Below are 17,235 nucleotides of genomic sequence, written 5' to 3' on the forward strand. Positions count from 1 at the left end.
GATGGATTTATTGTTTGAATATCACTTCCTCATTCTAACCAAATGGTAATGAAACAGCAACAAATCTAGATTGTATATCCATTCTCATAGCTGATGTGTAGAATGTCTTTCTGCAAAAATTTCCTCAACTGTTTTCTTTACATTAAAAAAAGTATAGAGGCAGTGGCTTTGTTTTTAAGTTTGCTGAATTTTTTTTCATTTCTTAGTTTCTAATTATGATTCCAACAGGTATTATCATTTGATGCCTATTTAGAAGATGAAGTGCCTGATAAAAGTCAAGAAAACTATAGAATAAGACGCTATAAAATCTACTTCTACCTTGAAGATGACACAATTGAAGTAAATGAACCAGTGTTGAAAAATAGTGGACTGCCTCAAGGTATCTGTTTAAAGCAGAGTTATGGTTCTTTCACTTCTAACTACTGCCTTTATGTACTACTTTCTCTAGCTTTTTTAAAGACCCCATGCTACTGCTTGGATATCTAACTTGTTGACAATGGTGAATATAAACATGCTGTTACCTTGTAGTTATTGATGGTAACTTACCAGCTTCTATGCCTCATACCTCAACACTGGCCATGTCACTCACTTGTCGTCATCATTGTATCCTTTCACGTGTTGCTCTAGTATGAGCAAACACTCCTCTGTCTTTTACTCTTTTCTTCAAACTCTTTTTTTGTCTTTTTGCTATGACCACATTACTTCCTTCATAACACCCTAAGGGGAACAGAGAAGACTGGTCTCCACTGCCACTTCCAGATTGAGTTCTCTGTCCTTTCTTGAATTCACTGCCATTTGCTTCAACCACTGTCTCCTCATCTTCATCCCTGTTAAGTACAGGCTTTCATAATGCTTCAAGAGAAGGCTATTGCTCCTTTGCCCCACATATGCCAGTCATCTTTATCCATACTCCACTTCAGCCAGACAAGCTAGCTCTCTGATGTGAAGAGAAGCTAACTGTTGGTTGCATTAGTAGAATCATGGCAGAGGTCAAGGGAGGTGACTGATTTCTTCTGTGTGTAGAAGTCCTTGACTTGGGGATGATGCCAAGTTCTGGGTGCCTTCAAGAGAGAGCAATGGTGATAATGAAAGGACTGAAGATTTGTCATGTGTAAGAGATAATAGTGAAAATGGATGTTTACCCATAAACAGAAGACTCACATATACCTGATGAATGTCCTAAGGAATCTAAAGGGCTGTCCTGTGGGGGAGGGGTGATCTAGTTTTCTGTATCCTCATGGACAGGATGTAGGGGATCAGAAGAGGACTAATTTTCTCTTCTGGTCAGTAAGAGAAATAATTTTCTGGCAGAGAGGTTCACACACTTAGGACAAGGTACAAGTGAGTCAGAGGACTACCCTGCCTGGGGTAGGCAATGATCCTCTCTCTCTGTTGTGTCATTTATTTGGAGAATTTATGGCTTAATGATGAATCTTTTAGAAAACATGGAAGTGTTTTAATATTTAAGAAAAGATTTTCACAAACTTTTAAGGTTGAAGTGTGACATTTTATTTTGTAAAGGGACAAGAGATCTTTTTTTTTAAGAGATCTTTATACTTAAAAAAATTGTATTGAAGTATAATTGATTTACAATGTTACGTTAGTTTCAGGTATACAGCAAAGCAAATCAGTTACACATATACACATATCCACTCTTTTTTAAGGATTTTTTTCCCATACAGGTCATTACAGAATATTGAGTAGAGTTCCCTGTGCTGTACAGTAGGTTCTTATTAGTTATCTATTTTATGTATAGTAATATGTATATATCAATCCCAATCTCCCAATTTCTCTCTCTCTCCCCCATCTTGTAACTGTAAGATTTTCTACATCTGTGACTCTACGTCTGTTTTGTAAATAAGTTCATTTGTATTATTTTTTTAGATTCCATATATAAACAGTATCATATATTTATAGGTCTATTTATGGTTATTTAAAACATATATAATGCAGTTCTTAAATATTGACAATAATGTATTAGAAAACATTTAAATAATTATTTCAAAATATTAAGAAAACTTACAGCTTTTAATTTCCATGAACATCTGTTTTGCCTAAGTTCATTTGTTTAGGTGAGTGATGTTATTGTTTTAGCAAAAAAGTATTTTCTTGTAAATATTCACTTAAATGCTTTACTCTGATATTCCCTAACTAAGCTTTGCTTATTTTTTTATTACCTCCTCACATGACATAAGATTTACACAAGTGATGGACTGGAGGTCATAGGACATCCTGAACCTGCATTTGTGACTTGCATTATGTTTTTATTATTACCTTAAGGCAAAAGTTCATATTATCTGTAGCTCACTGGCCCCATGTCCAGTGAATCTTAGTTTTATTAAACTTCAAGAAGGAAAATGAAATGTAACCTCTATGAGGATCTTGGAAAGGCTTTTATTAAGACTTTTTGATTCTCCCAGCCTCTTGATTTTAAATCTCACATAGGCAGATTCCAAAGGCAAATTGAAGGTAGTTATAATGATTGATTTGAAAATAATTTTTATGTAATAGGAGGGAATGTTGTTCATAAAGACACGGGGCGGGGGAACCTTAGGAAAAGACAACTTTAAAGTCTCTTTCAGAATTTCTGATTGGCTCACACTGATCAGGACATTTCCCTAAGTGAGACATATCAAGTGGTATGAACAGAATACATAGTAATCACGATAAGTAATGAGGTTGAATTTGTCAGCAAAGTGGAGATACCTAATGGGCTATCACAAGTCCTGTGGAAAACAAACAGAAATAACTGCTCTGTCATCAAGATTCATTCAGAGACAGAGCAGTCTCTCTTGAAATATTTAATATGATGATTCTTGTTAAGGAAGGTCTGTTAGGACAGAGGATACTTTGCAAATTCATTGTATGTCTTCTTCAAGCTTTCCTAAATTAAACAATGAGGCTGGGGATGAGTATACTGAGCCAGGGGCTCAAGCTCAGTGGGATGGGTAGGCAGTGTTTCTTTCATCTGCCCTTTGAGTGGCCTGGGACTGATTTTTTGCACATATGGAGCCTTGGAAGAGGTTAAGGGTCACATTTAGGTGCTGGGCACTGACAGTGCTCCTGTTACTTCCATAGGGTTTTGATATTTTCTGAATGAACTGGGAGGTTAGATGCACCAGTTTTTTTAGTAGAGCTGACCATTCAGAAGTGAGTGCACCTGGATGAATTATAGCCTCCCTTTCTAGCTGCCTCTTTTTTTTTAATTTATTTTTATTACTTGGAGGCTAATTACTTTACAATATTGTAGTGGTTTTTGCCATACATTGACATGAATCAGCCATGGATTTACATGTATTCCCCATCCCGATCCCCCCCTCCCACCTCCCTCTCCACCCGATCCCTCTGGGTCTTCCCAGTGCACCAGGCCCGAGCACTTGTCTCATGCATCCAACCTGGGCTGGTGGTCTGTTTCACCCTTGATAGTATACTTGTTTCAATGCTATTCTCTCTGAACATCCCACCCTCACGTTCTCCCACAGAGTCCCAACGTCTGTTCTGTACATCTGTGTCTCTTTTTCTGTTTTGCATATAGGGTTATCATTACCATCTTTTAAAATTCCATATATATGCATCAGTATACTGTATTTGTCTTTATCTTTCTGGCTTACTTCACTCTGTATAATGGGCTCCAGTTTCATCCATCTCATTAGAACTGATTCAAATGAATTCTTTTTAATGGCTGAGTAATATTCCATGGTGTATATGTACCACAGCTTCCTTATCCATTCGTCTGCTGATGGGCATCTAGGTTGCTTCCATGTCCTGGCTATTATAAACAGTGCTGCGATGAACATTGGGGTGCACGTGTCTCTTTCAGATCTGGTTTCCTCGGTGTGTATGCCCAGGAGTGGGATTGCTGGGTCATATGGCAGTTCTATTTCCAGTTTTTTAAGGAATCTCCACACTGTTCTCCATAGTGGCTGTACTAGTTTGCATTCCCACCAACAATGTAAGAGGGTTCCCTTTTCTGCACACCCTCTCCAGCATTTATTGCTTGTAGACTTTTGGATAGCAGCCATCCTGACTGGTGTGTAATGGTACCTCATTGTGGTTTTGATTTGTATTTCTCTGATAATGAGTCATGTTGAGCATCTTTTCATGTGTTTGTTAGCCATCTGTATGTCTTCTTTGGAGAAATGTCTGTTTAGTTCTTTGGCCCATTTTTTGATTGGGTCATTTATTTTTCTGGAATTGAGCTGCAGGAGCTGCTTGTATAGTTTTGCGATTAATCCTTTATCTGTTGCTTCGTTTGCTATTATTTTCTCCCAATCTGAGGGCTGTCTTTTCACCTTGCTTATAGTTTCCTTTGTCATGCAAAAGCTTTTAAGTTTCATTAGGTCCCATTTGTTTAGTTTTGCTTTTATTTCCAATATTCTGGGAGGTGGGTCATAGAGGATCCAGCTGTGATTCATGTCGGAGAGTGTTTTGCCTATGTTCTCCTCTAGGAGTTTTATAGTTTCTGGTCTTACATTTAGATCTTTAACCCATTTTGAGTTTATTTTTGTGTATGGTGATAGAAGGTGTTCTAGTTTCATTCTTTTACAAGTGGTTGACCAGTTTTCCCAGCACCACTTGTTAAAGAGGTTGTCTTTTTTCCATTGTATATCCTTGCCTCCTTTGTCAAAGATAAGGTGTCCATAGGTTCGTGGATTTATCTCTGGGCTTTCTATTCTGTTCCATTGATCTATATTTCTGTCTTTGTGCCAGTACCACACTGTCTTGATGACTGTGGCTTTGTAGTAGAGTCTGAAGTCAGGCAGGTTGATTCCTCCAGTTCCATTCTTCTTTCTCAAGATTCCTTTGGCTATTTGAGGTTTTTTGTATTTCCATACAAATTGTGAAATTCTTTGGTCTAGTTCTGTGAAAAATACCGTTGGTAGCTTGATAGGGATTGCATTGAATCTATAGATTACTTTGGGTAGAATAGCCATTTTGACAATATTGAGTCTTCCAATCCATGAACACGATATATTTCTCCATCTCTTTGTGTCCTCTTTGATTTCTTTCATCAGTGTTTTATAGTTTTCTATATATAGGCCTTTTGTTTCTTTAGGTAGATATACTCCTAAGTATTTTATTCTTTTTGTTGCAATGGTGAATGGTATTGTTTCCTTAATTTCTCTTTCTGTTTTCTCATTGTTAGCATATAGGAATGCAAGGGATTTCTGTGTGTTAACTTTATATCCTGCAACATTACTGTATTCACTGATTAGCTGTAGTAATTTCCTGGTAGAGTCTTTAGGGTTTTCTATGTAGAAGATCATGTCATCTGCAAACAGGGAGAGTTTTACTTCTTCTTTTCCTATATGGATTCCTTTTATTTCTTTTTCTGCTCTGATTGCTGTGGCCAACACTTCCAAAACTGTGTTGAATAGTAGTGGTGAGAGTGGACACCCTTGTCTTGTTCCTGACTTTAAGGGAAATGCTTTCAATTTTTCACCATTGAGGATAATGTTTGCTGTGGGTTTGTCATATATAGCTTTTATTATGTTGAGGTATGTTCCTTCTATGCCTGCTTTCTGGAGAGTTTTTATCATAAATGGATGTTGAATTTTGTCAAAGGCTTTTTCTGCATCTATTGAGATAATCACATGGTTTTTATCTTTCAATTTGTTAATGTGGTGTATTACATTGATTTGCAGATATTAAAGAATCCTTGCATTCCTGGGATAAAGCCCACTTGGTCATGATGTATGATCTTTTTAATATGTTGTTGGATTCTGTTTGCTAGAATTTTGTTAAGGATTTTTGCATCTATGTTCATCAGTGATATTGGCCTGTAGTTTTCTTTTTTTGTGGCATCCTTGTCTGGTTTTGGTATTAGGGTGATAGTGGCCTCATAGAATGAGTTTGGAAGTTTGCCTTCTTCTGCAATTTTCTGGAAGAGTTTGAGTAAGATAGGTGTAAGCTCTTCTCTAAATTTTTGGTAGAATTCAGCTGTGAAGCCATCTGGTCCTGGGCTTTTGTTTGCTGGAAGATTTCTGATTACAGTTTTGATTTCCTTGCCTGTGATGGGTCTGTTAAGATCTTCTATTTCTTCCTGGTTCAGTTTTGGAAGGTTATACTTTTCTAAGAATTTGTCCATTTCTTCCAAGTTGTCCATTTTATTGGCATAGAGCTGCTGGTAGTAGTCTCTTATGATCCTTTGTATTTCAGAGTTGTCTGTTGTGATCTCTCCATTTTCATTTCTAATTTTGTTGATTTGGTTCTTCTCCCTTTGTTTCTTGATGAGTCTGGCTAACGGTTTGTCAATTTTATTCACCTTTTCAAAAAACCAACTTTTAGCTTTGTTGATTTTTGCTATGGTCTCTTTTGTTTCTTTTGCATTTATTTCTGCCCTAATTTTTAAGATTTATTTCCTTCTGCTAACCCTGGGGTTCTTCATTTCTTCCTTCTCTAGTTGCTTTAGGTGTAGAGTTAGGTTATTTATTTGACTTTTTTCTTGTTTCTTGAGGTAAGCCTGTATTGCTATGAACCTTCCCCTTAGCACTGCTTTTACAGTGTCCCATAGGTTTTGGGTTGTTGTGTTTTCATTTTCATTTGTTTCTATGCATATTTTGATTTCTTCTATGATTTGTTTGTTATTCAGAAGCATGTTTTTTTTCTCCATATGTTGGAAATTTTAATAGTTTTTTTTTTCCTGTAATTGAGATCTAATCTTACTGCATTGTGGTCAGAAAGATGACTGGAATGGTTTCAATTTTTAGAATTTACCAAGGCTAGATTTATGGCCCAGGATGTGATCTATTCTGGAGAAGGTTCCATGTGCACTTGAGAAAAAGGTGAAATTGATTGTTTTGGGGTGAAATGCCCTATAGATATCAATTAGGTCTAGCTGGACCATTGTGTCATTTAAAGTTTGTGTTTCCTTGTTAATTTTCTGTTTAGTTGATCTGTCCATAGATGTGAGTGGGGTATTAAAGTCTCCCACTGTTATTGTGTTATTGTTAATTTCCCCCTTCATTCTTGTTAGCATTTGCCTTACATATTGCGGTGCTATTTATAATTGTTATATCTTCTTCTTGGCTTGATCCTTTGATCATTATGTAGTGTCCTTCTTTGTCTCTTTTCACAGCCTTTATTTTGAAGTCTATTTTATCTGATATAAGTATTGCGACTCCTGCTTTCTTTTGGTCTCCGTTTGCATGGAATATTTTTTTCCAGCCCTTCAATTTCAGTCTGTATGTGTCTCTTGTTTTGAGGTGGGTCTCTTGTAGACAGCATATATAGGGGTCTTGCTTTTGTATCCATTCAGCCAGTCTTTGTCTTTTGGTTGGGGCATTCAACCCATTTACATTTAAGGTAATTATTGATAAGAATGGTCCCGTTGCCATTTGCTTTGTTGTTTTGGGTTAACGTTCATACAACCTTTCTTTGTTTCCTGTCTAGAGAAGATGCTTTAGCATTTGTTGAAGAGCTGGTTTGGTGGTGCTGAATTCTCTCAGCTTTTGCTTGTCTGTAAAGCTTTTAAATTCTCCTTCGTATCTGAATGAAATCCTTGCTGGGTACAGTAATCTGGGTTGTAGGTTATTCTCTTTCATAACTTTAAGTATGTCTTGCCATTCCCTTCTTGTCTGAAGAGTTTCTATTGAAAGATCAGCTATTATCCTTATGGGAATCCCCTTTTGTGTTATTTGTTGTTTCTCCCTTGCTGCTTTTAATATTTGTTCTTTGTGTTTGATCTTTGTTAATTTGACTAATATGTGTCTTGGGGTGTTTCGCCTTGGGTTTATCCTGTTTGGGACTCTCTGGGTTTCTTGGACTTGGGTGGCTATTTCCTTCCCCATTTTGGGGAAGTTTTCCTAGCTGCCTCTCTTATCATGTAATTTTTTTAAGGAGAGGGGAGTTTGAAATAAGCCAGAAATAAAAGAGGCATCCCTTAGCACGGTGCCAAAGTAGGCATTCAATTTTGTGAAGCTCCTCATCAGAACAACATATTCACAAATCCTTGTTGGCAAAGCGATGTGTGTGAAAAGTCAAGTCACTGAGGCACATCAAGACTTGCTTTCATTCCTTGCCAGGGCATCATTCTCTTTTGGGTAGATACATTATATTTGCAGAATTTGTTGCTGTTATGCTGGAGTACAGTTGAAACAATGTGACACCAAACCAAGAATGTCAGAGGTTAATCCCAATAGTTTTACCTCTGATTGTCTAACAGGACAATTATTTGTCAGATGCTGCCAAGTCTAAACTAATCTAGTGTAAGGAAAGGATAACCATTAGAAATATGCCCTGAGTTTCTGGTAGGGTCTGTACCAGTTCTCACTGGAGTGCCATCATCAGAATCTCCTGATCCACCCCCAGAATTTCTGATTTGATAGGCCTGGGGTCAAGGAATAACTTCTACTTGATTCTCAGTGCATCCTTGGTTAAGAATATTGATCTCCACTAGTGATTTATATTGGTTCCTCAATGGGGTAGTATTTCATACATATATATCTCTATATAGAGTATAGATGTACTATAATGTATACTATATATATTTACATTTTATACTTTAACATGATCTAGTTGAATCAGGCAAATGTAATCACAAAATAGAAGGCATTTATTTATACTGGGCATATGCTGTATCTAAATATACATCCCATGAGGTTGCCAAATAAAATACAGGATACCTGGTTAAATTTAAAGTTCTTAGTATAACTATGCCCCTTCCCCCCCATTACTGTGTGGGACATACCTATACTAAAAATTATTCATTATTTATCTGAAATTCAAGTTTAACCAGGCATCTCATTTTTTTCAATTTGCTAAATCTGGCAGCCCCAGGGGGTAGACCTTGGGGAGGGAATTGTCACTAAATGGAGCTGAGTAAAATTTAGGAGTGGAGGTAAGTCATTGGTCTGTGAAGATAGGTGCTTGGTACATGATGGTTGTTCAGTAAGTTTGTTGAAGAAAGGAAGAAAGAAAAGGAGGGAGTGAAAAAGGAAAGGAAAAGTGATAGACAATGATAGCACAATGCAGGCATCATGAATTATATGAGGTACTTTGAGGAGTCAGAGGTGGAAACACCAGTATCCATTAGAGGATAAGGCATTTGAGTAGTACCTCAAAAGTTTCTCTAGATGAAGATAGAAGAGGAAGGCATGTTAGTCAGTAGGAACAGCATGAGGTGAAGAGGTAGGAGAGTGGTGAGGACAGTGTTAGTCACTCAGTGTGGCCAACTCTTTGTGATCCCGTAGACTGTAGCCTGCCAGCTACATGGAGTTCTCCAGGCAAGAATACCGGAGTGGGTAGCCATTGCCTTCTCTAGGGGATATTCCTGACCTAGGGATCGAACCCATGTCCCCTGCATTGCAGGCAAATTATTTACCATCTGAGCCACCGGGGAAGCCCTGGTGAAGAGAGGAGTTGGGAGGTATTTGGGAGCAGATATAGAATGTGTGAGGAAAACTAGGCAAGAAGGTGGTAACGCAAGAGGACAGAACACCCAACATGCCATCGTTTGGGGCTTATTCAGTGGCTAGGGGGAGATGCATAGGATTATGATCAGAGATACAGAATTCAAAAATTTTTATTCTTTTGCTGTAAGACTAAGTATCAGGCCAACTATATTTAAAAAGTTATTCCCATGAAATCAAACTCCATAAAGATGATGTTTTATAAAATTAAAAATGGAATGCTAATTTTAGTGAAGGAGTGAACAAAAGAGGAAAAGATACTCTGTCATTTCTGATCACAATGAGTGGTCTTAGTATTTTTAGGATATAAACTTTAGTAGACATGAAAAGTGAAAGTCGCTCAATTGTGTCTGACTCTTTGCCATCCCATGGATTATCTTGTCCATGGAATTCTCCAGGGCAGAATACTGGAGTGGGTAGCCTTTCCCTTCTCTAGGGGATCTTCCCAACCTAGGGATTGAACCCAGATCTCCCGCATTGTGGGCAGATTCTTTACCAGCTGAGCCAGACATGACAAGTGGCAATTCCACCTGTATATTCATTAACATAAGAAATACCTGCCTCTAGACTTGGATGTGCCTTAAGTCTGTAGTGTTACTAAAATGAACTAAACACACTTAAGTTAGAGGTAAGAGATTGGAGTCTTAATTCTTGAAGGTGAATTCCTAAAAACTAAATTTAGTAGTATGAGCAAAGATCTAAAGCAATTCCCAACTGAACGAAATGAAAACACATTAAACATAAATGAATATATCATCATTTTGATCTAAACTACAGGGAAATGTTAGAAAGTTAAAGCTTGTAGAATATAATCAGAGAGCAGGACCTTTAGAAAGAAAGAGATGTAAAATATGAAGATAAGGAAGAGCTGAAAAGCAGACACCTGATGCCTGGATATCTGCTCAAATTGTCTTTATGGGCCAATTAAGAAAATAAACATCTGAAAATTTCAAGGGCAGATACAGTACTTTTGTTGTTGTTTCTCCATGGGGTCCCAAAGAGTCAGACACAACTGAGTGACTAACACTTTTCACTTTCCATTTTGTCATGTTATACACCTTGATGATCTCAGGTGCTCTTTAGCATGTGCCGAAGACATGGCATCCTGCATATTTCTTTGATATTCAGGAGAACCACCTACTGGTGGTTTCTGCCATTTATCATGAAAGACTATAACCATACAAATACCAATAAATAGAAATTTCAGTCCCCAAAGGACACAGTTGAGAGATCCCACTAATATTTGTGAAAGCTCTCATGTGTAACTACCTTTCAAATGCCCCATGTTAGTTTTCGATTAACATGGAATTGTGACCTTGGATTTCTTGTTATTAGAATGTTCTTGTTTAGTGTTAGATCTGCCTTCTCTTTTCAACCCATGAATGATCCGGATTCTCTCTTGTTACCACAAGGAACTCCCCTGGCTTCTTGTAAGAACCATCTAGGGAGAAGAGTGAGGGACCTAACATAAGAAAGCGTGTGGAGGTTGCAGATACACAGGCTCTGCAAGGAGGGACAGCTGATGCGGTGGTATTGACTCTGGAGGGGGGAATTGTTGCCACTGACAAATGGGCCCTCTCCAGAAACAAACTCTTAGAGAAGAGAGAGGCTGTTCTTTTGGAAGAGTGGCTCCTTCTTCTCTTTCACGGTGGCTGGCTGCTCTTCTCCACATTTCTAGCCTGTTTCGCCTAAGACATTCCCGCCTCTCTTCCACTTAGGTAACTTTTGGCTGTAGTACAGTGAAATACAATTCAGTGCCGACTGTGGAGCAATGGTGCTTACTTTGGGCTTGAAAAACCCAGGTTCAAGATACTTTTCTGCCATTTGTGAGTGCATAACCTTGGGCATGTCACTTAACCATCCTGAGTTTCCTCATCCATAAACTGAATATTTGTGTTTCATGCATTATCTGCATTATGCAATTGTTGAAGATTAAATGAGAAGAATATATGAAAGCATATCCTAGGGCTATGATGATGATTATAATGATTATTATTTAAAAGTTTAGTGGGTGGGCCAGTTCTTCCCACTTTGAAAAATATAAGATTCCTGTTTTAAACTATAAGCAAGGTGAAAAGACAGCTCTCAGATTGGGAGAAAATAATAGCAAACGAAGCAACAGATAAAGGATTAATCTTAAAAATATACAAGCAACTCCTGCAGCTCAATTCCAGAAAAATAAATGACCCAATCAAAAAATGGGCCAAAGAACTAAACAGACATTTCTCCAAAGAAGACATACAGATAGCTAACAAACACATGAAAAGATGCTCAACATCACTCATTATCAGAGAAATGCAAATCAAAACCACAACAAGGTACCATTACATGCCAGTCAGGATGGCTGCTATCCAAAAGTCTACAAGCAATAAATGCTGGAGAGGGTGTGGAGAAAAGGGAACCCTCTTACACTGTTGGTGGGAATGCAAACTAGTACAGCCACTATGGAGAACAGTGTGGAGATTCCTTAAAAAACTGGAAATAGAACTGCCATATGACCCAGCAATCCCACTCCTGGGCATACACACCGAGGAAACCAGATCTGAAAGAGACACGTGCACCCCAATGTTCATCGCAGCACTGTTTATAATAGCCAGGACATGGAAGCAACCTAGATGCCCATCAGCAGACGAATGGATAAGGAAGCTGTGGTACATATACACCATGGAATATTACTCAGCCATTAAAAAGAATTCATTTGAATCAGTTCTAATGAGATGGATGAAACTGGAGCCCATTATACAGAGTGAAGTAAGCCAGAAAGATAAAGACCAATACAGTATACTAACACATATATATGGAATTTAGAAAGATGGTAATGATAACCCTATATGCAAAACAGAAAAAGAGACACAGATGTACAGAACAGACTTTGGGACTCTGTGGGAGAAGGTGAGGGTGGGATGTTTCGAGAGAACAGCATCGAAACATGTATATTATCTATAGTGAAACAGATCACCAGCCCAGGTTGGATGCATGAGACAAGTGCTCGGGGCTGGTGCACTGGGAAGACCCAGAGGGATTGGGTAGAGAGGGAGGCGGGAGGGGGGGATCGGGATGGGGAATACATGTAAATCCATGGCTGATTCATGTCAATGTATGGCAAAAACCACTACAATATTGTAAAGTAATTAGCCTCCAACTAATAAAAATAAATGAAAAAAAAGAAAAATATAGGATTCCTATTTGAAGTCTTACTAAAGAGAAATCACACTAATTTGCTTATTTGAATTTCTATAATGAAGTACACATGCAAGATAGATGGAATTCCTGAAGAAACTCTTGGCTGTTGAATAAATCTTATATATTTTAAAAGCTGTCAGCTATACTTAAAAATATAAGTATTTTTAAAGAGATATATAATGGTTCGTGAAAGTACCTGGAATGCCCATGCTTTTATAAGGGTGTTCAAGTATGCAATTTGTTCTAAATGTCTAATCTTGAATGATTAAATAATTTGCATACTGTTTTCAGTCACATGAATTAAGGACTAATTGAAGTGTAATTTTTTGCAGTAAAATTATATCATCTTTTATGTAGTACATTTAAAAATATTCCAGGCCAGTTCTAATTTTACAGTTTTATTATTTTAATTTAATGTAGCAAGTAATTAAAAATTGCTACAAAGAAAAGAAGATGAAAATGATTTTAGTTAATTTCCCCTCAACAGAATGAAAAGATGATTAGTAGAATAATGGAACAGAGCTCAACACAGTTCCTGGCACATAAAGACATTCATTAAATGTTCTTTAATGAATAAGGAATGAATAATTTCTAAGTATTTCTAGACTTTGGGAAAAGGCACTATTCTCAGTGCTACAGAAAATATGAAGAAGATTGCTTGACATCTTTATAATAAAATGCCTCCATTAGGGTGCAGGTTACACAAGCCAATTTTTCTCGAACCGTTAGACCCTCAGTTTGCTGTGCTTGCCTTTTCTTCTTTTGTCTTTGCTCCTAGAGTAGATTCCCAGGCTTAAGTCAGCTTACAGATGTTGAGAGACATTTCTCCATGGTTATCTTGCATTTCTGTGAATCTTGCAAGCAGAGACCCTGACTGCTCTTTGTTCTGGATTATCTTTTCAAGGATGTTGATATAGCACACAGCTTTGGAAGACAAAGGTAGTCTCTCCTTCTGGAGCAAAAGGCAAGTTTACTCACGGCCTTGGAAAACAGAGGTGATGTCTCCCTCCAGAACAAAGGGCAGACATGTTTACTGTACAGTCTAGTAAAGGTAGGGGGCTTCTCCAGTAGCTCAGATGGTAAAGAATCTGCCTGCAATGCAGGAGACACAGGGGACCCGGGTTTGCTCCTTGGGGTGGTAGAATCCCCTGGAGAAGGAAATGGCAGCCTATTCCAGTATTCTTGCCTGGAGAATCCCATGGACAGAGAAACCTGGTGGGTTCTCTGTTCCATTATTCTACAGTCCATGCAGTCACAAAGAATTGAACACGACTGAGTCATTGAGCATGCATGCATTAATAAAGATAATCTCTCCCTCTGAGACAAAAGGCAGGGATGCTTATTGTCCATTACAAAAGATTCAGTTTCCCTGAGCTCAGGGTTCCTGTCCTATAGTGTAACACACTGTGTGTGCAGAAGTTACCTGGCCCTTGTTGTGTCAGTCTTTGGGAATCTGGGCTCAGAAAACTGGTACCAAAATATTGATGTTCTGGGTACTGTTATTATTGTGAGTAATAAACTGCCCTTTGTCTGTCACCAAAGCATCTCATGTTATCTACCAACATCCTTGAAATTGTGGCAGGCTAACTTGTCAGCTAGCAAGCAGGATAAAATCTCAATCCCTAAATAATTCTTGCCAACAGGTTTCAGCAGTGTTAGGGTAAGTTGGCTGGTTATGGTGTAGTATAGTTGATACATTCATCTAGTTAGGGAGCCTTTTTTTTACCTCCAGTGGCTAGTTACCATTTGGGTGTACTCAGGGACCCTGGGTCCATACTCTCAAGAAAAAAAGTGAATGGGCATCATAGGGTTGAAAGTAGGAGGTACTATGAAGCCTGTGCTAACTCTCACTTTGTGGGAGTGGTTGGGTGGATGTGGACAGAGGCTGTAGAGAAAGGAGGAGGGAGAAGAGGTTGGTAGAAGGAACAAGATTCCAAGAAGCTTCAAAGCAACATAAAGTCATCCGTGCTTATGGAAGCTGTAAATCAAGGTGTTGGCATCTACCACAGTGAAGCTTAGTAGTTTTATTTCTTCAGTCAAGAGTGCATTTTTGTGAGTATGCTGCTTTGGGGTCTTAGTTCCTTGTTTAGCTCACATTGAGTGCTTGTGAGTGAAAAAGTGAGCATGCTTGTTTTGGGGAAGAACATGATGGCAGTGTCTGGCACATTGGGTCACCCTGTTTATACTCCCTTCTCCTTCCCTCCTGCCGTAGTCTTTGTGTGCACACACTAAGTCGCTTCAGTTGTGTCCGAGTCTGTGCAACCCTATGAACTGTATGTGGCCAGGTTCTCTGTCCATGGGATTCCCCAGGCAAGAATATTGGAGTGGATTGCCATGCCCTCCTCCAGGGGATCTTCCCGACTCAGGGATCAAACCTGCGTCTCTTAAGCCTCCTGCATTGGCAGGCAGGTTCTTTATTACTAGTGCCACCTGGGATTACTTTATAATAGAGTAAGCCCTAGTACCACTTAGGCAACTCTAACAACATACAAGGCTGGTCAAATTACTCTGAATCTCAGGAGCCCCAGCTCCCTCTGGAATCCCTAGAGTTTGAACATTCTGATGCTACTTCTCCAAGAGCCAGTCCTTTGCCCACTTCACCATGGTGAGAAAACATTCAGGGTTGTTATAAAGATGTGCTCTGATCTCTTGCTGGTGAGCCACATGATGAAACAATTGTGTTTTATTTCACACTGTAGGACTTTTTATCCGACGTCATCGGATTTCTCTCCCACCTCCTGATGACGATCGGTTTTATACTGTGTATCATTTTAATGTCAACACCGACATTGTCTTTTATGGTCGAACATTCAAGATTTATGACTGTGATGCATTCACAAGAAGCTTCTTGAGGAAAATAGGAGTCAAATTAAATCCCCCAAGACAATGTCCGGAAGATCCTTACATGAAAACACGGAGAGAGGTAAGTTGACTTATCCATGAGCTCTGGTCTTCAACATGAGAATCGGTTCAGAATCAGTGAATGGTATCAGTACTTCTGATAGGTGAAAGGACTTGGGGGGCCATGGTCACTGGAGTTGTCCTCTTTTCCTTTGGGCTGGACGGAGGCTGGGGGTTGGCTTCAGTGCAGGAAAGACTCACTCTCTGCCCTCAGCCCCACTTCTCTTTACAGAGAGTGGCCCTTCCAGGCAGGGGGAGTCTTCATGAGCTGCCCATATGGGATGGTTTCTAAGAGCCTGGGATTGGCTTTGTAGTCATTGACACTGAAACAGTTGGGCCCACTCTTACCTGGCTTTTCTTTTCCCATTTTAGTTGCCTAACTCTGGGGAAAATCTTTGCTCCTGAAACACTGAACCAAGCTTTGGGTACACCTTTTTCTTTCTTGAGACTCCCAGCTTCCTTTAAGGTGACGTCAGATGCAGAGAGGTTCAGGAATGAGGAGGGCCATGATTTTGATGTGCTCCCATGATAACAGGATGCTTATTGGCAAAGCCTGATCCCAGCCAGTGTAGGGAGGAAAGAATCAGTGTTAGTAGTATTATTGTAGTCTTTCCAGAGTTTTTTTATTTTTTAATGAGCCCTTGGCCCAGATTTTATGTTTTATAGAAAAATCTGAATACCCAGAAGGGCAGGTGTTATGTGGAAGGTCACCTACCTCACTAGTCTTCTTGCTAGGACTTGAACTCAAATCTCTTGCTTCTTATCCTGATTTTAATTATTCTCATTTGTTTCTCTTTTTATTGACGTATGATCATGCACAGTGAAATACACAGAAATTAAATATACAGTTTGATGGGTCTTAACAAATGCATACACCCATGTAATCCACACCCAAAATTACAGTCTAGAACATTTCCATCCTCCTAGAAAGTTCCTGCATGCCTTTTTCCAATCTGTCCTTCCCCCCACCCAGGGATAAGCACTATTCTCATTTCTATTCCTATAGATTAGTTTGGTCTCATTTTTATTGTTTCTAAAACTTATAATTAATTTCTTTGCAGAAAGATAACATAAAATTTAGAGTAAAAATCTCCTTTGATTCTGCTTTGGTCTCTTGTTAAAAGCTGCATGTAGGATCATTCATCTGTTCCTGCCTCCTAGCCCCACCAGAATTATCCTTTAATATTGTAGACATATACCCCTCCTGAGAAATATAGATTGTTGATCCTGGAATGTCTAAGGTGAAATCCTTGTGGCAATATTCTTGTGTGTATTGGCATGCAAGGAGATTAATGGTTTGGATTCGTTTCTGTTTTTTTTCCAAATGCCCTGGAAGTAAGAGTCTGGATAAATACAAAAGTCTTTGGAACCAGCAGAGAGAAACCAAAAGAAATGAATCTGTATGATTTATCACCCTTTGCATCTGGCCACACTCATTCACTAACAGCTGGTATATGATAGTGATTGTGAGTGATGATGCATAATATGAAATACATAGGAACACAGTATGATTTCATAGGGGTTTATAAGGGAAAAAAATCTTCTGTTCCAGGAATCAAGAATAAATACCAAGAACAGCCAAGAAATGTTTAAATAATTTCCTTTCAGATTGAGAGAATCATTTTAAGATTTATTCCCTCAGGGAGAAAGCTCTTCAGTAAATATAGAAGTCTGTGGAAAATTAGGAGTTTAATAAGAGGCTTTTATATTGACTTTAATGCATTTACTTCTCCAGTGTTTG

At 38.6% G+C, this 17,235-nt stretch overlaps 1 protein-coding gene across 2 annotated transcripts in view; it reads left to right on the top strand.

The window, feature by feature from the left end:
- EFHC2 (EF-hand domain containing 2) overlaps nt 1–17,235 on the top strand; it is a 245,740-nt gene that overhangs the window by 108,805 nt on the left and 119,700 nt on the right. For both annotated transcript variants that reach the window (XM_043897067.1, XM_043897068.1), the window contains exons 3-4: nt 229–379; nt 15,293–15,516. In XM_043897067.1, coding sequence (XP_043753002.1) covers nt 229–379; nt 15,293–15,516 — 375 coding nt within the window. The remainder of the gene's footprint in view (nt 1–228; nt 380–15,292; nt 15,517–17,235) is intronic.

This window comes from Cervus elaphus, chromosome X (assembly GCF_910594005.1).
Source record: "Cervus elaphus chromosome X, mCerEla1.1, whole genome shotgun sequence".
In the NCBI taxonomy this organism is placed as follows: domain Eukaryota; kingdom Metazoa; phylum Chordata; class Mammalia; order Artiodactyla; family Cervidae; genus Cervus; species Cervus elaphus.